We start from the raw sequence: 22,183 nt of genomic DNA, 5'->3' as shown, positions 1-22,183 counted from the left end.
GGTGGAATGGCACTAATCCTATAACCAATTGGGAGGGTATGAAATTTCATTGGAAGTTGAAGGAGCTAAAAGCAAAGAATAAGGAGTGGAATATCCTTTAGTTTGGTAGGATTGAGGAGAGGAAACAAGTTTTGATTAATCAAATTGAGGAGTTGGATGCTAAGGAAAAGTGGGGGTACCCTTGGAGAGAGGGACAAGCAAGAGAGATGGGAGCTTAGGAAGTAGTTAGAGGACATTTTGTACAAAGAAGTTAGATGGAAACAAAACTCCAAACACAAGTGGGTGAAAGAGGGAGATAGAAAAACTAAATTTTTTCATGCAATGGCACTTTAAGTCAATTTATAGAAGGCCCTTAAATAAGAGAATTTGGTTAGAAGGTCTGGATTGGCCCAAACTATCTGAGGAGTCTAAGAAGTGGCTTGAAAGAAGATTTGAGGTGGAGAAAATAAGGGAAACAATTTTCTCAATGGAATGATCCAAAGCACCAGGATCATATGAATTTACTATGGCTTTTTACCAGGATTGTTGGGAAATATTGAAGCGGGATATTCTTAAAGTATTCAATGAATTTTTTCAAGGGGGGGGGAATAAATTTGGGGATGAACTCAACTTTTATTGCATTGGTCCTAAAGAATGTTGGAGCAAATCATCGAAGAGATTATAGACCTATCAGTTTGGTTAAAAGCTTGTACAAAATTATTGTGAAGGTCTTGTCTTGAAGAATTAGAGAGGTGCTTCCAAGTTTAATCTCACAGAATCAAGGGACATTTGTGGGAAGTAGATAGATTGTGGATCAAATTTTAATTGCTAATGAATGTATGGAGGATCTGAGGGGAACAAGGAAGAAAGGGACAAGTTGGATCTAGAGAAAGCTTATGGCATGGTAGATTGGTCCTTCTTAATGCAAGTGATGGGTTACTTTGGCTTTGGAGAGTAATGATGCAAATGGATCTTGGATGTATTGAGACATGTCATCATTCAATCTTGGTGAATAGAACAATAGGGGATCTCTTTCCGGCCATCAGGGGAATTAGACAAGGGGACCCCCTCTCTCCTTTTCTCTTTACTTTGATTGCAGAAGTTTTGGGGAGACTAATAAAGAAGGCGGATTCAAGGAACTTAGAAAGGGGAGATGGAGGGTTGGAAAAGATACCTATCACCCATCTACAGTTTGTTGATGATACAATTTTTTTTTTTTTTTTTCGTGAAGGGGAGGATATGAGGTAGGTTAGGAATTTGAAGTTGGTAGTTCAACTTCTTGGAAAAAATGTCAATTATGAAAGTGAATTTTGATAATAGTTGTGTGGTGGATTAATATGGAGGGGAGAGATATGATGGAAAGGGCTGAAATTATAGGATGTGTGGTGTCATAGTGGCCTATGAATTACTTGGGGATGCCTTTAGGGGCTTGGAAGAAGGTTAGCCTCTTGGAAGAAGAATTGTTTTATCTCTGGGTGGCAGAACCACTTTGATAAAGTCTACATTGTCTAGCTTGCTAGTGTATTATGTATCTGTTTTTAGGATCCTAGAAAGAATAAGTAGAGTGTTGGAAAAACTAATGAGAGATTTCTTGTGGGAGCTAGGGGAGGACGGGAAAGATCATAGGGTGAATTGGGAAATAACCACTAAGAGTAGAGCTGAAGGTGGCTTGGGATTATGTAATATTCGGAAGAAAAATGGAAAAATGAAGCTTTGTTGGGAAAATGGTTGTGGAGGTTTAAAGGGGATAGGATAAGTTGTGGACTTAAAGTAATTTTGAGTATTCATGGACAGGCTATTCTTGGAATCCATAGATGCCATTGTTCCATCCTTTCTGCAGCACATCAGGAATGACCTTTGTTCTAGGAATCAAGTAAAATTTTGGGAACACCTTTGGGTAGGTGATGTACATTTGAAAGATCAGTTTCCCTCCTTATTTTCCCTCTCCCAGTGTAAAGGGAAGTCTATGTCTGATTTTTTCTTTCCCTCTGAGGTTGTGGAGGTTTAAAGGGGATAGGATAAGTTGTGGACTTAAGGTAATTTTGAGTATTCATGGACAAGCTATTCTTGGAAATCCATACATGCCATTATTCCATCCTTTCTACAGTACATCGGGTATGACCTTTGTTCTTGGAATCAAGTAAAATTTTGTGAACACCATTGGGGGTAGGTGATGTACCTTTGAAAGATCAATTTCCCTCTTTATTTTCCCTCTCTTGGTATAAAGGGAAGTCTGTGTTTGGTTTTTCTTTCCCTCCGAGTCAAACTTTGGGTTTAATTGGGATTTGGGTTTTAGAAGAGGCCTTAGGGAGTCAGAATTTGGAAATGTTCTGGAACTAATTCAGTTTTTGAATGGGGTGGTATTGGATCCTTCAAAGAGGGATAGTAGAATTTGGACCTTATCCACCTCTAAGGCCTTCACCTGTGCTTCTTTCTTTAAGTCCCTGGTGCAACCTAACAACAACTTTGTACAAAGTTTTCCAATACTGGAAGTCTGGGGGTGAGTCGACCCATCCAAGGATTGGAGATTATTTGTTGGGAAGCCTTCCTGGAAAGATGTAATACTTGTGACTTACTTTAGAGAAAAAAGGCCTAATTGGTGCTTGTCTCCAAGTTGGTGCATCCTCGCTAATGGTGAAGGCTCCTACCACTTGTTAATCTTTTGCCCTTTTGTTTCTGATATATGGGACTGGTTTCTTTCTTTATTTGGTTGCAGGTGGATCCCTCCGCCAGATATACAAAGCTTGTTTGCTACTTCTTTCCTTAGATGGCCGAAGAAACGGGGTAGGATTATGTGGAGGTGTGTGAGGGCTGCCATATGCTGGACTTTATGGGAGGAAAGGAACTCAATGACCTTTTCTAATAAGGAAAGGAATAAAGAAAGTATCATTGAGGTAATAACAGTTAGGGTGGTGCACTGGTTAAAATCCTTGGACCTGTTTGTTGACGTCTCTAGGGATATTCTGCTGCAGTTGGTTGGAGGTGGCAAACTCTGCTCCTATTCCATCAATTGTCTGTCCTCTATGGTCACCACCAGCCCTGGGTTTATAAAATTAAATTTTGATAGTAGTAGTGAGGGCAATCTAGGGCCTTCAGGAACAGGAGGTGTGTTTAGAGATGGGAATGGGAAGGTGGTTGCATTGTATTGAGGCCCCACTGGGGTTGGTGACTCTTTCAGAGCTGAGGTATATGCCTTAATGGAAGGTCTAAGGAATATAAAGGAGCTGAATATCCAAAGGCTAGTTGTTGAAGGAGACTCAAAGTTGGTTTTAAGTTGGTTACAGAAGGACAATGGACTCTGGAAATATGCCAATGAGAGAAGGGAGGTTAAGTGGCTAACTAGGGGGTTGGAAGTTCAGATTCATTGGGTGTAGAGAACTGCAAATGCCTTTGCAGATACTTTGGCAAAGCAGGGGTTGGGAAGGGATCAAATGTTTTGGGCTATAGTGTAATTCATTTTCCTGTTCTATTGGGGAGAGTTAAGTCATTTTGTCTCTCCCCAGAGTGCTGTATTTATCTTTTCTCTTAATAAATTGAGTTTTTCTGTTATTGATAAAAAAATTATCCCAGACAGGTAAGGTTAGTTGAGAATCAGAGACTACCTAGGGATGATGGGATGCTTGGAAAAATCTCCTTCATATGGTATCCATTCTTCACTATGTCTTCAAGTAGAGGATGGTATACCACAAAGAAGGCTATAGGTTCTTTACTAAATCTCTCTGCTTTCATTCTTGTCAATAAAACCTCTTTTGACTTGTGAATAAGCCATTCTACAGGACTTTTAAGTGTTAACAATGATGAATTTGAAAATTTTTATTTCTGCATTAACTGGTCTTTGCCTATTTTGTACACACTGAGATCCTCAATTTATTGCTAATGGCAGTAATCTGATATTTTTATGTTCTTAGTAACTTTCTTCTGGATCATATAATACATTTTCAAAATTTTATATTTATAATATCATCTATGTTGCAGGGATCATCGGCTAGTGAACTGGGATTGCATCTTGCGAACAGCCATATCTGATATTGAGGTATTCTAAGAAACTTATATGTTTTGTGTTAATATTTCCTGCAGTTCTAATGGCTATTTGGTGGTTGTAGGTGGACTATAGGGACATCAAAGAAAGAACTCTGTTAAAAGTTCCTGGGTATGAAGATCCAGTGGAATTTGGTGTTCTGACATCTTTTGCTTACCCTCTAGAGGGAGGGCTGGGTGATATTGTTGTTGCTACAACCAGAGTGGAAACAATGCTTGGTGATACTGCAATTGCTATACATCCTGAGGACAAGCGGTACAGTCATTTACATGGGAAGTTTGCAATTCACCCATTTAATGGACGAAAGCTCCCTATAATTTGTGATGCCATACTTGTTGATCCAGAATTTGGTACTGGTGCTGTTAAGGTAAATGAAATCTGTTTTGGTCACTCACTACCATTATTGAGCCTTAAAGATAATTTTCTTCTGATTTCTTTTGGTTTTGATTTTGCATTGTCATTCACATACTTATTGCCTAAACATTCATGTCATGGGTTTTATCAGATCACCCCAGCACATGACCCAAATGATTTTGAGGTTGGAAAGCGACATAATCTTGAATTCATCAACATTTTCACTGATGATGGGAAAATAAATAGTAATGGTGGTTCGGAATTTGAAGGGATGCCACGGTTTAAAGCACGTACAGCTGTAATTGAAGCATTACAGAAGAAGGTATTAGTATTCTGATACACCAGAAGTTGCATATCTTTACATTCAGAATCAGTAATTATAATTTCAGGCATTACCTTTGGTTTCATGTTCTTCTATCTGTTTGCTTTGTTGACTAGCTGGGCAGGAGTGGAGGGGATTATCAATAGTTATAAATTAGCTGAAATCTGGATATGGTGTGCAGTGGGCTTTGCAAGTTTTAGTTAGACATACTAGAGTTTTGGGAATTAGTCTGAACTTCTTATTCAGGTGAATTCCCAGTTTTGCAAATAGTATGGTTGACTCTCTAGCTACGGTTGGAGTCTCCTGGGAAAACTTGTTTTGGGATGAGCCTGGATTGTAGGGATCCTTGTAAGGTAACTAGTTTAGAAGGCAGAGATGGAAGTGACTAGCTTTATGCTGTTTCTCTACTTTATATGACAATATCTTGTACAGTTCGTGGGTAGTTCTCATTGTTAACAAAATTATGAATTAATGTTTCACCTAATCAGACTGAATAATTTGCAATGCTTAACATTCCATTTTGTTTCATGGAGATCAATGTTTTGCTTATTGATGCATTGCATTTTGTTTTTGGTTTTTATTCACTCCTGTTAGCTCTGAAGTTTTCTAAAACTTTAAATCTTTGGTTTGTATATAGGGACTCTACCGGGGTGCTCAAAATAATGAGATGCGCCTGGGCCTTTGTTCGAGAAGCAATGATGTTGTAGAACCAATGATAAAACCACAGTGGTTTGTCAATTGTAACAGTATGGCAAAAGAGGCTCTTGATGCTGTTATGGATGATGGAAATAGAAAGGTGGAAATCATTCCAAAACAGTATGCTGCTGAATGGAGGAGGTGCGGTCACATACCATATTTCCATTGTTGGTGAAATTTTCTTCATTTTTCCATGGTGACACAAATATTCCACTTTCTGAAAATTGTGTCAGAGTCCATGTCATATTCATGAATTATAGGTTGTGCAAAATGGAAGGGTGCATCCAGAGTCTTATGTGACAGGGAAACACTACTTAGGCTCAAAGGAAAATTTTATGCATTGGTTGCAAGGCCAGCAGTGTTGTATGGAGCATTGTGTTGGGCTGTCAGGAAACAACATTCAGAAAACGAGAAGTAGAAATGCAAAACAAGATTCATGTAACTGACCCCATATAGTTCAGACAAAGCTTAGATAATGATGATGATGAGACCATGTCATTTTCAACTCTTAATCTCTTACTTATGTATCACATTATTGTTTTTACAGATTAATCTGTTCAAAGTACTTTATGATCATTCTTACATTGCAATATGAATATAAGTCATGACATATGAGAAGTGCTGATTTGGGCACATCGAATTTTTTGGTAATCTGGCACACCTCTTTAGAAAAGATGATAGATATCCCACTTTATAATGATTGAAAATTAGCACAAAACTAGTTGTTCCCATATACCTACCTAGAATAACTATAACTTATGGCTGGTTATACCTGCCACATTGATTTTCCACTAGTTTCTTTGTCAGACATCAGTATGGGAAGTGAAAACATGATTGTGTCCATGTTATCTAGATGCTACTGTTTAAAGATTAAGACACTTCCACGATTGTTCCTGAAAACTCCTATTCCTGAATTGTTTGGATTACTAATCTACAGTATTCAAGGCTCAGCTTGATAAGTTCATCCATAGGAGGGGATCGATGAAAGCACCAAGCTCTTAGCTGAGGAGGAACAGGGAACACTCTTCCAACATCTAATAATATATTCAGTAGAAAATGGACCAAACTCAGCCTTTGATTTAACCTAATCAATAAGTGCTTTGGGTTGTGTTTTTTCTTCATTTATCCTTGCATTCTTCTCTCTTACATTGTCTACAGTATTGCAGCCCTTGTGCATCTCCACATGAGTCTTCAGTAAAATTGAAGAAAACTCATCCATGGATTTCTTCTTCAAACATTGTCTAGTAATTACTAACTTGTTGCTGCTAAATATAACAGATGGTTGGAGAACATTCGGGATTGGTGCATCTCAAGGCAACTTTGGTGGGGCCACCGCATTCCAGCTTGGTATGTTTTGCTTGATGATGACCAACTGAAGGAGTTTGGTGCTTACAATGATCACTGGGTTGTTGCAAGAAATGAGGAAGAAGCTCTGTTAGAGGCAAACAAAATATTTTCTGGCAAAAAGTTTCAGATGACTCAAGATCCAGATGTACTAGATACTTGGTTTTCTTCTGGTCTCTTTCCATTATCTGTGCTGGGCTGGCCAGATGAAACGGAAGATTTGAAGACATTTTATCCAACTTCAGTTCTTGAAACTGGACATGACATATTATTTTTTTGGGTTGCTCGGATGGTGATGCTGGGAATGAAACTTGGAGGTGATGTACCTTTTAGAAAGGTGAGAAGAATTTATCTTCCATATATGCAGAACTAAAAGCAATCAAAATCGAGAGAGAGCAATTCTTTACATTTACAGGCTGATATATAAAACTGGATCAAAAAGTTCTGGACGATACATAAGCCTATTTGTTATTAAAATGGACTTACAGAATTTAAATGAAAGGGTTCTTAGAAAAAAAATTATTAATTGATCTTATTCCCAGCTGAGTGAATACAGAAATCAGCACACCTGAAGTTCAACCCGTCAACCCAACTAAAGCACCCCTTGTACTTAAAGAGCCCACTCTCCAAATACAATTCATTTCTAGCTTCCCATCCCTATGTGAGCATGCATTGTGGAGAGAGGATCCATTAATGTAGATTCAAAGAGACGGTTTTGTCCATCATTGTACATAGCATCTCATCTACACATTTTTTTGCCATATAATTCGGTTATATTTGCTTTTATTCTAAAAAAGATATGGCCTTTCAAAGTATATAATTACTTGTGGATTTGCATCAACAACCATGTTCTGCAGGTATGTTACATGGTAATTAGCAGCCAAAAGGATGTGTACCTAATTTAGGAACATACAGAGGGAATGAATTCCTTTAAGGTTTATTGAACCTCTAGATGCAAGCTTTAAGTCATTAGAGAAATGACTTTAAGAGATGGTTTTATCTGTTCAATTTTCTGTATGGCTCTTTCTTGTCCATGCATGAAACATCACATAACTTTTTTACCAATCAAAAAAAAAAAAAAAAAACAAAACATCACAAAACTTATTTTTTTTGGTGACGGATCTGTAATGGAAGTATAGTTTTTCATTTTCCATTGTACTTTACTCAATGACTAATATTTACTTTAGCATGCTTGTCTGCATGAAAGATCACACATCGTAGTATATTGGTTGGTTTTCCATGATAATTAAAGCAGAAACAAGGATTCACTTAGAAGTATTTGCAGGTTTACTTGCACCCAATGATTCGTGATGCACATGGCCGTAAAATGTCAAAATCCCTGGGAAATGTTATTGATCCACTTGAAGTAATAAATGGAATATCACTGAAAGGCCTCCATAAGAGGCTGGAGGAGGGTAACCTTGATCCAAATGAGCTGGCTATTGCCAAAGAAGGGCAAGAGAAAGACTTTCCAGATGGTATTGCTGAGTGTGGTGCGGATGCTCTCCGCTTTGCTCTTGTCTCATATACTGCACAGGTTGTCTTTTAAATTTATTTCTCCTAGGTTTATTTTGAATTTCCAATCAATTAAAACTTCTTATGCTTTCTTGCAGTCTGACAAGATAAATTTGGATATCCAAAGAGTTGTTAGCTACCGCCAGTGGTGCAATAAGCTGTGGAATGCTATCCGTTTTGCCATGGGAAAACTTGGAGAGGATTATGTACCTCCCATTAGTCTATCTCTTGAATCCATGCCATTCAGCTGCAAGTGGATACTTTCAGTTTTGAACAGTGCCATATCCAAAACTGTATCATCCCTTAATTCATATGAGTTCTCAGATGCAGCTACTGCCATATATTCATGGTGGCAGTACCAGTTATGTGATGTTTTTATTGAAACCATTAAACCCTATTTTTCTGGTGCTGATACAAAGTTCGACTCTGAAAGGATTGCTGCACGATATACTTTGTGGGTTTGCCTGGACAATGGTTTGCGTTTGCTCCACCCATTTATGCCCTTTGTTACAGAAGAACTGTGGCAACGCCTTCCTCAAGCAACAGGGGTTACCAAGAAAGAATCTGTCATGATATCCGAGTATCCATCAGTTGTTAAGGTAGGACCAATTTCCACAATTGATAAGAGAAAATCTAAGAGTTACTTAAGGACAATTAAGATCTGAGTCCAATTAAAATTCATATATATATGCAATAAAATTATGTATATAATATTATGATATTATATATAATTATAGAAAGTTTATAATTAATAAAAGAGGTCTTTGCCCAATATTGGTTTCTGCAATGTAGAGTCTTGGTTCTCTTGGAATGGATAGACTAGGTATGGTCCTGTCCTCAGACATGAACCTGCTTTCTAATGCATGGCAGCCCAAGATTTTATAGAAGTTTATAATTAATAAATTGATTCTTTTATATGTATATAAATTTATAAGTTTAAAAAATAATTATTATTTTTTGAATCTTTTAAAATTTTTGTTATTCTAAATGAATTCAGATTAAGTCGAAATCTGATCTAAGTCCTATAAATCAGATTTCAGATTTAAAGCTTCATTAATTGGACTGGATCCAGATGTGCTGGATCTGATCTGATTCTTACCCAATAAAAGTCCCAACTGCACTGCATCTTCTTGGGTTTTTCCTCTAGGATCTCATAGGTCAGCTAAAGATGATCACGGTGACTGAATGCTGAAGGGTGCAGGCAAAACTTTGGCAACTATATCCATTATGTAACCGATCGGATAGTGGGCCCTATCCTAGTTCATTTATATAGCATACACTATATGCTGTTACTAGGCCATCCTTGAGTGTCTCTTGGTTCTTAACTTATTTCTGGCTTTTGATTCCCCTATTGTTTGCTTTAATAGGAATGGACAAATGAAAGAATAGAACAAGAGGTGGATCTAATTGTGTCAATTGTGAAATCTCATAGATCACTCCGGTCGTCATTGCCTTCAAATCAAAGACTTGGAAGGTATATACCCAAATTTCTTTTTTGCCTACCTTAAAACAATTAATTTATCTTGTTCTTCACTTTATTCTTTATTAACTTTATTGGTTCCAAAAATAACTCTAATATTCCTTTCATCTTCAGACAACCGGCATTAGTGCTTTGCTTGAAGGATGAAGTTAAGGAGATCATTGAAGCTTACAAGCAGGATATTATAACACTTGCGAATTTGTCATCTTTGAAGGTATGTTTTGCAGATCTCATCTTATGCTTTTCTTGGACTTGTACTTTTTGATAAGTGTCCTTTTTATTAGTAGAAAATAGGATTTCACTATCATATGCATATAGTGATTTAAAAGGCACACCTAGGCCCACATGCAAGATGCATTTCAAGGTTTGTGCCTTGCCTAAGTCCAGGCGCAGCCCCTTTGAAATGGTGCATGCCTAGTGTGCCTTGTGCCTCAGTTAAATTTTGTACTTTTTTGAAGCATGGTGTCTGGGTATGGCATTCACCCCCCTACCATGCCCCTTGAGGCAAGCCCAACTGGAGTGGTGTAGAACCCCCTTATTGTTAATGTTCATTCATTCTTCTTAATACAACAAATTTTTTCAAATGTAATAAACTATAATTAGAACTATAAAACCTTTTTTTTTTGTACGGATTAAGACCCTAACATGGACTTGTTTGGGCTTACCACAAGGAGCTTGGTACAAATGTGGTTCATGAAATTAGGAATGAATTTAACATCACAGTAGCTATTTGAAGTAATATATTGATAAAAAAAGCTATTTGAAATAATATGATTGGGTAAGAAATAAAGAGTGGAAACTTTGGCATCCTTGAATTGTTGATTCTTGAATTATTACTGATAAAAAAAATGTTGATTCTTGAATATATTTTATATGTTTGTTTTTTTTTGTTTTTTTTTTTTTGCATTCTCTTTGAATTGTTATATATTTTAATTTGAGATAATAGGCTTTTAAAACATTTTCTTTAAAATCATTGTTTGCATTTTTTAACTTGGGCACAAAAGGACCTTTGCGCATTGCTCTTTTAAACCATTGATGCATAGAACTTATGGGAAAAATAACAGAGGTTAATGTGGAATTCATCTAGAGAAAAAATTTGTACTAAAAGACAAAGGTACTTATACACCCACGTCAAGGTTTCCCAGTCCAGTGAAAACTGTCCATTTGAAGATAATATATATCCATTAATGTTGTAAAGATCATAATCATATTGAGATGGTCGATTAAGTCAATTTGTGAACCATATTGCAAATCATAAAATTATTTCCTTGTTTCCCCTTTCCTCTTGCAAATCATAAAATTTTTTCTTTAGGGAAATTGTCAAAAACTCACCATGAGTTTTCAGTATTTCTCTTAAACTCAACTTTTCAAAACGTCTAAAACTCACCATGTCACTAACTTGATGTTAAAGAGACTAACGGCTGTTAATATATTACTATTTTAACCTTCATAGAAAAATATAAAATATATACATATATTTTAATATTTAGACATGAAAAAAAGGAAAAGTTCAAAAAATATTTTCAAATATAAAAACACAGAAATTACAAAAAATATAAAAAATTATAGAAATTGCACACAAAATAAAAAATTATTTTCAAATTATAGAAACTATAGAAATTGAAAGACAAAATCAGAAAATAAAAATTGTAGAAAAAACACCAAAAATTATAGAAAAATATGGAAATTTCAAATAAATAACAAAAAATACAGGAAATTTTATAGATGGTAGAAAATAGAAAAATGTAAAAAATAGAAAAATATAAAAAAACAGAAATTATAAAAAAAACATTAGAAATTATAACAAAACACTAAAAATGTAAAAAAAAAATAAAATTGAAAAATGAAAAAGACCCTTTTCCTCCAACTCGCCATTCAAGGGTGATTTGGTCATAAAAGTTGTTATTTATGCTGATGTGGACACCTCTGTTAATAAACATTAACGATGTACTAACGGAAGGTGAGTTTTGGAAAATAAAAACTTACTGACATGGTGAGTTTTAGATGTTTTGAAAAATTATGGTGAGTTTAAGAGAAATGCTGAAAACACATGGTGAGTTTTAGACAATTTCCCTTTTCTTTATGATTTGCAATATTATCAATAAGACCTCCCCTTTCAACTAATGTTATGCATCTTTATTCTTCTTAATATAAAAGATTTTTATTAAAAATAAAGAAAAAATGAGATCCCCCTTTCCTCTTTATCCTCCTCCTAACCCCCTCCTCTTAAGGAGGCTTATGCCTCTTGCGTTCTGAACTACACCTCATGCCTCTAGATAGTGGAATGCCTCACGTCATGCCTCTGTTTTAAAACATTGATATCAAGTGTAGTTCCTTTAGTGGTGTAGATATGGAGTCACTCAAACTAGTGTCATGGAATAACTATATAAGGGGTCTAAATTCAGGTCATAGGAGGGTGGCTGACAATGCGTTTTTGAAAAGATGAATAAAATTGTTTTGGGTATTGGGATGTAATGAGCAGAGAATTATATATATCCTCTGTTCAGTTTCCCATTGTACGGAGGTCTCATTGTATTTTGTCTTTTGATTTTTAATGAATACTTTACCTTACAGTCTAAAAAAATTGTATGTTTAAACAGTTATGATATCCTTGTCTATCTCTGGAGTTGGGATATGCATGTTTCAAAAATTCTTTCCACTGTTCCTGATTCCCCAAAACAATGCAAAATAACCATCTCTTGTGAACTTATTTTTTCATAACTTAATGTAGGAGAAGGCCACGACAACATTTTCATGAGTTGCCACTTCTTGTCTCTTGTTGCTCATGATCTGCTTTTGGGCAATGTTTTTGTTTTATTTGTATTCTAAACTAGACTTCTTATCAAGTTAAGTTGTGGGGGTTTTATAAAATGTTACATTTTCTTGTTAGCCCTGCTTCTCTCTAGTATATTTCTATTTGCTATAGATTCTTTATAACTGCAAAATACTTCTTGCAGGTTCTAAGAGAGCATGATGCCATGCTGGATGAATGTGCAGTTTCCATTGTAAATGAAAACCTTTCTGTCCACCTCCCATTACAAGGAACTCTTAATGCAGAAGTTGAACATGAAAAGCTAAAGAAAAAGAGAGAAGAGTTACTAAAGTGAGTCCTCTATGGTTTACAGCTGTCTGAAATTTTGTTTTAGTATATTCTTAACTTTTCTGAAGTGAAACTAGGGGTGCAACTCGGGTTGGCCCAAGTCAGCATTTTACACTGCTTTGGGCTCGAGCTTTGGGCCAGACCCATTGAAATTTTGACAAAAGCCTAACCTGAGCCTGCCCAAGTTGCACCTCCACTTCTGTGTGAAATTGATGACTTTTCCTCAGGCTCAGTTTGGAAAGAGAGTACAAATGCAAATATGTACAGCATAAATACATACAAAATATAAGGTTTTGCACTCTACATATTTGCATTTGTACTCCTTCCAAACTCAGCCTCAGCAACAAAATAGATGGTGGAAACTCTTACACATTAAGTGGAAAGTGTGCTTTGTTTACCAGTGGTAGAGTTGCATTATTTTGCGGTAGATATTTCAATTGAAGATCAGTCGTGTTAGATGACATAGCCATTGTGATATGACCTAAAACCAGATACACTGTTGTCATATGCAAAGATTTTCTCAACTGATTCATTTGGGTTCGACATTTCATCTCCTAATTCAGTACCGTTCAAATCTGTACTAAATTTCCTTTTGAGTGTTAAAGTGAGTCTTTCTCTATGGTTTATAGCTATCTGAAATTTTGTGTAGAGAGAATAAAAGAATCTTGTAGATGCAATGTGATAGATATTAAAGAGGGTATTCTGCCGCATCTTGGGCATTGATTCAAAAAGAACTTCATGTCATTAAGCATTGGGACATTTTTAAAAACCTCCTACAAGTTCTTTATCAGAAAAGTAGAAAAAAAATCCTACAAGCTTTAGAATCTTCTCTGTTCTCAAAAACTCCTATTAACTAAAATCAACTCCTTAGGTGAATTGTACCCCTTCGGAAACAGGGATTTATTGGAAGATAGAGATGGCAATATCATTTGGACTTTCAGGGAGCCAATTGGTAATTACCCTCGAAGCTAATTGAGATATAATTGTAATTGGCGTCTTATAATCATGTGATGAGATGGATCTCCAGGAATTTAAATGAAATTGCTGGTTTGACAAAAAAAAAATGAAATTGCTGATAGGCTAGCTAGGTCAGGGGTTAACAATGTACAGAGGGTTCACATTTCGATTGTCTTGTGGCTGTTCGTTTGATATTCATCCTAGACGCTATGATTAGAAGCCTAAAGAATTAGTATTCTTCTAGAAACAAAAAATTATGGCATGTGTTTGGGGATATTCAATTATTTTGTTGGGTATTCATGAATGTGAATTTTCCTTGCACTATTGCGTTCAACTATATAAAATGTTTATTTATATGTATATATATTTATGTATACTATTCATTTTCACCATGATTAGAAGCCTGTGTTGATTTCTGAAGGACTCGGTTGTAGATCACCTTGTGCTACTGTGGCCAAAAGTAAATTCAATTGGATGTTAGGTCCTAATTACTTGATAGCTGGGTATCTTCTATGTGAACTTGCATACTCTGCACCACCAATCAATATCAATCTGGCACACCAATGGTGTGACATCATCTAGAAAAAAGACTTTAAGTTTTGAAATGGGGAAGGACAGTCTAGTTGTGGCAGATTTCTATTGGTTTAGTGCAGAGGACGTAATTCTTCCTTCCATGCAACTCTTCAACATATGCATTGTCTTTGAGAAGAAAAATGCAGGTGTTATTCACATATAATGAATGACTGATAAAGATAATATTGGACAACATTATTATTGGATCGAAGCATAGCATGTGAAATTTTTACTTGTATAGTTTATCTATCTTCTATATTAATAACACCACATCGTCATTCAAATTTGTATTGGCAGGCAGCAGGAAAATTTAATGCAGATGATGAATAGTTCTGGTTACAAGGAGAAGGTACCAGTCCACATTCAAGAAGACAATGTGGCAAAGCTTAAAAAGCTGATGGAAGAACTTGACATAGTTGAAAAAGCAGATCGTAGGTTGGGTCGTGAAAATGCAAATGGCATTGAAGAAAACAAGGATAGTCTTTTCTCCAGCTGATAAATAGAAAATAGCACCAGAAAAGGATGTTTTTAAGAATACTGTGGCAGGCTGACAAATTGTGTTTTTTTTTCATGAACTTGTGCAATTTATTCAAGAGCTGGACTCTGGTGGTATTATTGTAGAGAAGAATCTCTGTAATTTTTTTTCTCAAAGAAAAAGGTCTCTGGGCATTTATTTCTAAATAAAAATGTTTGTGCATCCCTGTGCCGTGGGTGGGGTTGGGCAGTGGTAACTGGTAAGTCTAAATCAATGTTATCAAACTCGGACCAGACAACCATTTTAGGCTTTTAGCGACTGGGTGATGGGTCAAATGGGAGATCGGCTTCTATCAGGGCAAACTTGTATGGTTGGATTTGTTTAAATAGAAAAAAGTCTGTAATTTATTATGATTCTAGGATACCTTTAAAGTTGGTCGAAATCTGACCTGGATAACATTTCGTAGAACCTGGTTCTGTTCACCCCAGTTGTCTGCTACAGATGGCATCATTGTTTTGGTCTGTTTTTGGTCATAGGTTGAAGTATTTTGAAGCTCCAGGATGTATTGACCTGCATGAGAAGTTGGTAGATGCCAATCTAAGAAGAGGGTGGTTTTCCCTGTTGTGAACGCAGATACCATTGAAGTAATATGACTGTCAAACTTGCACAAGACTTGTGGGCCATTGGCCCTATTTCTATTATTTCTTTTGTGAACATTGGGTCTCACGACAGATCCCAACTTCTCTTGATTGAGTCCACTCCCTCGTAGTTGAGACAAGTGTCTCTAGGGTTTTTGATTCCTCCTAAGAGCCTTGCCACCAACCGTTGTTTCTATCTAAGTCAAGCGTTATGATAACATGGCCAGAGTCTAACAATCTTGATTCCCCATGCAATTTGAGTCAAAACATGTACATATAAATAGAAAATAATTTTATTTGGAATAAGAAAATAATAGTATTAACATATTTTGTGTTGTGTGTACATGGAGAAAACCCATCCAACGATGTAAGCTATATACATTGGCCAAATGACTTGCACAGTTGCACTCGAGGGCCTATGGCCACTCATCCCACCATCTCCCACTTGGCCATTAAGGCCCGAAAGATTTAAGGTGCTGACAGCCCCATTGAAGATATGTGCCCTCTAGGCTCTAAATTCCTTCACGGTAATGGGCTTTGTAAGTGGATCGGCAACTATATACTCTGACACCACTATTTCTTTTAATCTTTTCGCTGATAGACATAATGTAACTCAATGTGCTTCCCTTTGGGTCCTATTCACCATTCTTCATGGTCTGAACTGCTGCATGGTTCTCATTGAATAGTGTGACCGATCCTTGTGGAAAAGGTTCACTGTCGAAATATTGATGCAGGTTATCTAAAAAATACGAGAAAGTGGAAAAGGTTCATTGCAAGTAGGGGTGGATTCAAGCTGAGTCGAATGGCTAGCTATTCGAGCTCGGCTCCCCAAGGTAGTACAAGGTTCGACCACGAGCTTGGTTCGAGCTAGAACCTTGAACTCGAGCTCGGCTCGATTAATAAACGAGCCTGTAAATTGGGCTCAAGCTCAATTGAAACTGAATCAAGCCGAACTCGAATAGCTCGTGAAGAGCTCAGCTCGTTAAGAGCTCGGCTCGTGGCCACCCCTAACTGCAAGCTGAGTATAGTGATTTGATAGAGGTTGCACATGATACCATCAAATGAACTTGGAAAGAATAATCAAAACAAAAGCAAAAAAGAATCATCAGCGTGGTATTCTTGGGAACTCTTGAAGAAATGGTCAATCCAACTAGTAAATAGTTTCCCATGGTGGCTAGTATGAGGCACACTCCCCTTTAGGCTTTAGCTACTTGTCTTCCACCATAAGACGATCATAAATAGCCTTGGCGCGATCTTTCGAATGAGACTAGACATTAGACAAATAAACCACCGGGGCTTGACCGATATCATGGAGGCTAGTGAGAGTTCAGACATCCTCCAAAGTTATAAAAAACTTTCCCCAATTGGTGACAAAAGTGTCTCTAGAAAACTTATGTCATATCATTCACATGGTTTTCAAAACCGGACTGGATGGTCGGATCGGAAAACCGGGGGCTGGTCAGGTGACCGGTTCTGTTTTCCCCCAAACTGGATTTTTGTCAAAAAACGTTGATTTGATCAGCAAACCATTGACCCGGGCGGTTGAACCGTTCAACGGCTTTGACCAATTTTTGTTTTTCTATTTTTTTGTCAGAATGGGCTGACTGTTAGGTTTGAACTGCCAGACCATTCGACCCAAGAACCGGACCCCTGACCATCTCGTTGTCCGGGTCGGTTTTAAAAACCTTGATCACTCATTCAACTCTCATATGTGTGCTAAGTGATAGAATAGGGTCTAGCCTTGGTGAAAGTTGTGGAACACTTGGTGTCTTGAGATTAAGGAAATTGGCAATCAACTTTGGAGGAATTAAATTGAAAGGGAGCTTGCCAGTAGGTCCAACAGTGATATATAGAGGAAGATAGCGAATAAGAGAGTTTAGAAGATTAGAATTTTCACCAGACCAGCCTCGTCCAAGTTTTCAACAATAATAACAGGGTCTAGCAAGAAAATTCTAGATCCCAAAACATCATTAACAATGAAAAAGCTTGGAATGCGCCATGGTTGCAAATGTAAAGAACAAGTAGACAAACAAAGAAAACGAATGTACAGAATTTTGGGGTCTAAGACCCTTTCAAAAGCTCTTGAGATATTTGGGAGCTAATTTTTTGAAAATCTCTTCAAAATTGGCCAATTTGGGGGAAGGGCTAATCTTTCAAAAAATTCTTTAGAGGTTAGGCCTAAGCGGGATGGATCGGGGTAACCCAGGCCAAGGTTGGATCACACCTGGGCTATCCAAGCCCATCCGGAACTTAGATCAGTACTGAATTTTCTGGCGTAGGCCCAATCCTCAGCCCAAAAACTTAAGCCCAATCTATGGAAAACCTTAATTTGGACCCACCCAAGTTGAGGCTGTAGCTAGAATCCCTCACTCGTTTATTCTTAGATAATGTTATAAACATTGCAATCTTTATGGAATCTCAATGAGCCACACCGTCACATTTTCTAAAACAAATTGGCTATATTGCTCCATTGCCTTCAATAACTTCCCCATGAACATTACCTGAATTATCTCTTCTTCTTCTTCTTCTTCTTCTCATTATGAATTTTCAAAATATTAATTTAATCATCCACCATCTCCGGCTAGTAAAACATCAATCAAGATCATCATTCTTTACCAAAATAACAAAGACCACCAATTTTTTTTTTTTTTTTTTTTGTGATTCTAATTCCTTTTTTTAAGCTAATAAAAAATGAGCTGATATTAAATGAAAAACTACATAAAAGCGAAATAAATAAATAAAGTAGGAGGATACATGTAAGACACCTCACATGGGTTTTCCTGCCCAAATGATCATCAGATCACTAATGTGTTTCTGTGAAGATGATGAGTTCAAGAGGATGATTGCGTTTCATTTGTAGTTCTTCTAGTGGTCCCGTTTGTAGGAAGGTGGATTGTTGTGGTGGTTCAAATAATTTACTGATCTTCTAAGGGTGATAAGAATCTGGACCAGACATGTTGATGGGTCGGGCTTGGGTTGAAAATTTTCCAAAATTTAAATACGCCCGGCCTAAAATCCGAGCCCAAGGCAGTGTAAAGCCAAACTCATGGGCTTCCCACGAACAGGTCTAGTCTGGATCTGTTACCCACAACACTACTCACAAGTGACTACAATTGCATATTGGAAATATCTCAGTTGTCGTCGTTCATGGGAAGTTCACAATACATGGCTGTAGTGTCTTGTGGGTACATGTGTGTAAGTCCCGATATACCACCCACAAGATGCTTCCCATGCCCTACCCACAGGGACTATAGCCATATGCATCCAGAATATCTCCTTTACTTGTATGTTGTCATTCATAGCGTCTTGTAGGTACATGTGGGTAAGTCCCGATATGTTACCCACAAGATGCTTCCCATGCCCTACCCATAGGGACTATAGCCATGCATCCAGAATGTCTACTTTACTTGTATGTTGTCATTCATGAAACATATTCTCAATGTGGGGCTGTAGCGTCTTGTGGGTAGCAGATCCAAGCTCGAAATTGATTGATTGATATGTAAGAAGTTATATTATTGTTATTGTTAATGTAATAAAAAATTGGGCATTATTGATGATTATTAAAAAAAAAATGAACAAGATCGATGAAGTTGACTATTTTGATAATATGAAGATAGACACCGAATTTGATGGCTTGGAACACTAAAAAATAAAGATAAGATGGCTCCTCTAATGCATTATCTTTACTTAGCCTTAGGTAGATATATATGGATTTTTGGAAGCTCATTCAATAGATAAGAATGAGCTTCCCAAAAAGAGAAGATAAAGAGTGTGGGTTTTCTGTTTTTCTTTTTTTGAGAAAAAAGTAATGTGGGTTTGGATTGTATGTCAATTTATGTAGATGAGTGGCTGAATTAGTGTTTAGAAATAGTTAACCAAACATGATATGGTGATTTGGAATTCCACAATGAGAACTCATAAGGAATCATCCAAACAGCATTCTAAATTTTATAATCCAATTTCCCAAGATATAATTCTGAAAATGCTTAGAGCTAGCCTTTGTATCCCTCCTAGAATAGTAAGACTATAATGGATTGGATGGAATTCAGATAGTGGCATATACAAATCTGATTTGATAAGAACATTGGAGATCCGAATTTGATTCGATATATGAAGGAGGAGGTGTCAAATGCAGATTTGGAATCGGTTTATTTAGGGGATGTTCGATAACATGGTTGATTTTGTCTTTGAAAATATAAAACAACTGATGGCGATTGATTTTGTTTTCAAAAATAAAACCAACCATGTTATCGAACACCCCCTTATAGGAAGTTTCAAAAAAATCAAAACCATATGGTTTGAAAACAATTTGGTTCTTAAAACAAATACACAGAAAATGTGTTGTTCATCATATATTTGGTACCAAAAACAAATACACAGAAAATGTGTTATTCATCATATGCTTTTTTTTTAAAGCATATAAATTAATTTATTTTTGTTTTTGTTTGTTTTAAAAAGCATCACTTGTTAACATGAATTGCTTTTTTAAAAACAATAAAAAAAAACTTGTTTTTGTTTTTCAAAACAAAATTACAGTTGAAGAACATGTTTTTGTTTGAGATTTTGCATTACTGATGTGGCAATTTTGAAAGAAAAAAACTAAAAAAAAATGTTCATGTTGTAGAGAATCACCTCATGAATTTAAGGGTGGATGTCAGTGTTTTAAGGGTTCATGCAGAATTTTGTGGGGAGGAAATCAGGGCTCCATTTATCCCACTAACAAATCCATAGGATTAGCGGAAAGGCTGTCAATGGGTTGGTTCTGCCTGACTGCCCAAACCAAACCGAACTGATTATATTGGTCTGGTTTTATGTCATTTCTGGTTCTTGCTTGTCTTAAACCGATTGTCTTATTAAATTATATTGTTTTTCTGATTTTATTATCATATTTCATGTCTGAAATGGTAAATTTGGTAGATAGTATTCATTAAAAATGTTTAATTTATTAATATATAAACAATTTAGTACTTTACTATTATTAAGATTATATTATCAAAATTTATGTTTTAAGTGATTATTTAAATAAATAAAGTTTTCAGAATAATCGGGTCTATCGGGTAAGACCCAATAGGACCCGGCTATTAATGTAAACGGTTTTAAGTCCGTTTCTTTATCCTGATTAATAATTGGTTTGGAATTAGTTGTATCTAGAACCTACCCAGACCCGACCCATTGACAACCCTAATTAAGGGGGTGTTCAACAACATGGTTGGGTTTGTTTTTGAATGAGACGGTGTGGCTCCTGAAAGGGCTTTGAGGGTCTTAAAAAAATCACATAAATAAAAAGGACACTAGCTACCAAACACTCCCTTAATCATTTTGACCTGAACCCACGCTGCTTGTTCTAGGGGTTTCAATCAGTTTGTTGGACACTTGGACTCAAATCCAAACAAACTAGTGGATTTGAATTCCACGTCCTTTGAGTGGAAATTGAAAAAACTGCCTACAGAAAGGAATGTGTTTGCCTGAAGATTCCATGGCTGGAACGCCAGCCAGCAATGAGCGAGTCTTCTTTGTTCCTATCTCGTTCAATCCCTTTCTTTCTCTTGTCTTCTTTCCCGATTCCAATTCAAACTCTTGAGAAATGCCACGTGTCAGCAAGCGAAGAATATTGGAGTTATTTAAGAAACGTGTGGAGATGAGTGGAACGTTAGATTTTTAAAATCTCGGTGAGAATGAAACATGTCATGATTCATGAACTGAACTGAAAGGTCCACCCACTTTAACGTGTCGCTTTGTTGGTGATAGGCTTGATTTGTGATTAGAGATCAATTAATGTGTGATCCAGATCACGGGCTCAAATATTTTCACCTACCAGATCATTGCAATTGATATCGGAAAGTTTGGCCGATGACCCGTGCATATGCTCAATTGGTGAAACTGAAACCTCATACTTAAAAATTATACTGCACTCTATCTTAGAATTCTAAATTCCATTCTAGATCTATAACAATTTAAAACTTTAAATACATTCACCTATAACATCAGTACCCGCTCATGTATTGGTATTAATTTTGATTTAATTAATATCTACCTCAACTGTACGCTAAAGCTAAGATTTATTGGGGTGGATTGAACAATAAAAAAACCCTGCTTTTAATATGTGGTTAATGAGCCTCACATGCATCTGATTATATATATGGCTTCGGTTAGGGAAAATCCATGCCCACACCATTCTAACATCCTGACTGAAGCCAAACTCCAAATATGGGAGATGTTCTCCATGCACGCTGAGATGTATTTGTAGGGAATTTTTGGGACACATTCTGTAAAGAACAGATGTGAACTCCAAATCGAATATCCATCTTAGGCCCCTACTTGTGGGTAGTAGATCCAAACTCCCCTTGTTGGCAGCTGAATAACCACATGGATGTATGCATATAGGAAATCCACATCTGCGGTGAACAATTGCTAATAGCCAACACTATTCTGCCTATCGGCATTGGACAGATGTCCACTAAATATTGGGATGAATTACCCAATTTTGAACCAGTCCAAACAGCTGTCAAATGCTGATAGTTAACATGACATTCATATAATTGGGTTTCATTTATAAAAATCCAATTATCAGAAAAAAAGTTGGGTTCTATTTATAAAAATCCAATTATCAGAAAAAAAATACTTGTTTATCGAGTATATCGATATATAAACATTTCACTGTTTTACTGTACTTTTTATTAAAGTTATATTATAAAAAATGAAGCTTAGTCA

At 36.5% G+C, this 22,183-nt stretch overlaps 1 protein-coding gene across 1 annotated transcript in view; it reads left to right on the top strand.

The window, feature by feature from the left end:
• Positions 1–15,046, top strand: part of TWN2 (valyl-tRNA synthetase / valine-tRNA ligase (VALRS)) — a 36,136-nt gene extending 21,090 nt beyond the window's left edge. Inside the window, exons 11-21 of the mRNA XM_010275291.3 lie at positions 3,955–4,012; positions 4,083–4,385; positions 4,524–4,694; positions 5,332–5,531; positions 6,669–7,071; positions 8,020–8,271; positions 8,348–8,848; positions 9,617–9,723; positions 9,844–9,943; positions 12,687–12,832; positions 14,657–15,046. Of these exons, the coding sequence (XP_010273593.1) occupies positions 3,955–4,012; positions 4,083–4,385; positions 4,524–4,694; positions 5,332–5,531; positions 6,669–7,071; positions 8,020–8,271; positions 8,348–8,848; positions 9,617–9,723; positions 9,844–9,943; positions 12,687–12,832; positions 14,657–14,855 (2,440 nt within the window). The 3' untranslated portion in view covers positions 14,856–15,046. The remainder of the gene's footprint in view (positions 1–3,954; positions 4,013–4,082; positions 4,386–4,523; positions 4,695–5,331; positions 5,532–6,668; positions 7,072–8,019; positions 8,272–8,347; positions 8,849–9,616; positions 9,724–9,843; positions 9,944–12,686; positions 12,833–14,656) is intronic.
• The last annotated feature ends 7,137 nt before the right edge of the window (positions 15,047–22,183 follow it).

Source organism: Nelumbo nucifera, chromosome 8, assembly GCF_055504915.1.
Source record: "Nelumbo nucifera cultivar China Antique chromosome 8, China Antique-T2T, whole genome shotgun sequence".
Classification (NCBI taxonomy): Eukaryota; Viridiplantae; Streptophyta; class Magnoliopsida; order Proteales; family Nelumbonaceae; genus Nelumbo; species Nelumbo nucifera.
The sequence above is the reverse complement of the archived record's forward strand: the minus strand, read 5'-3'. Positions and strand labels throughout refer to the sequence as shown.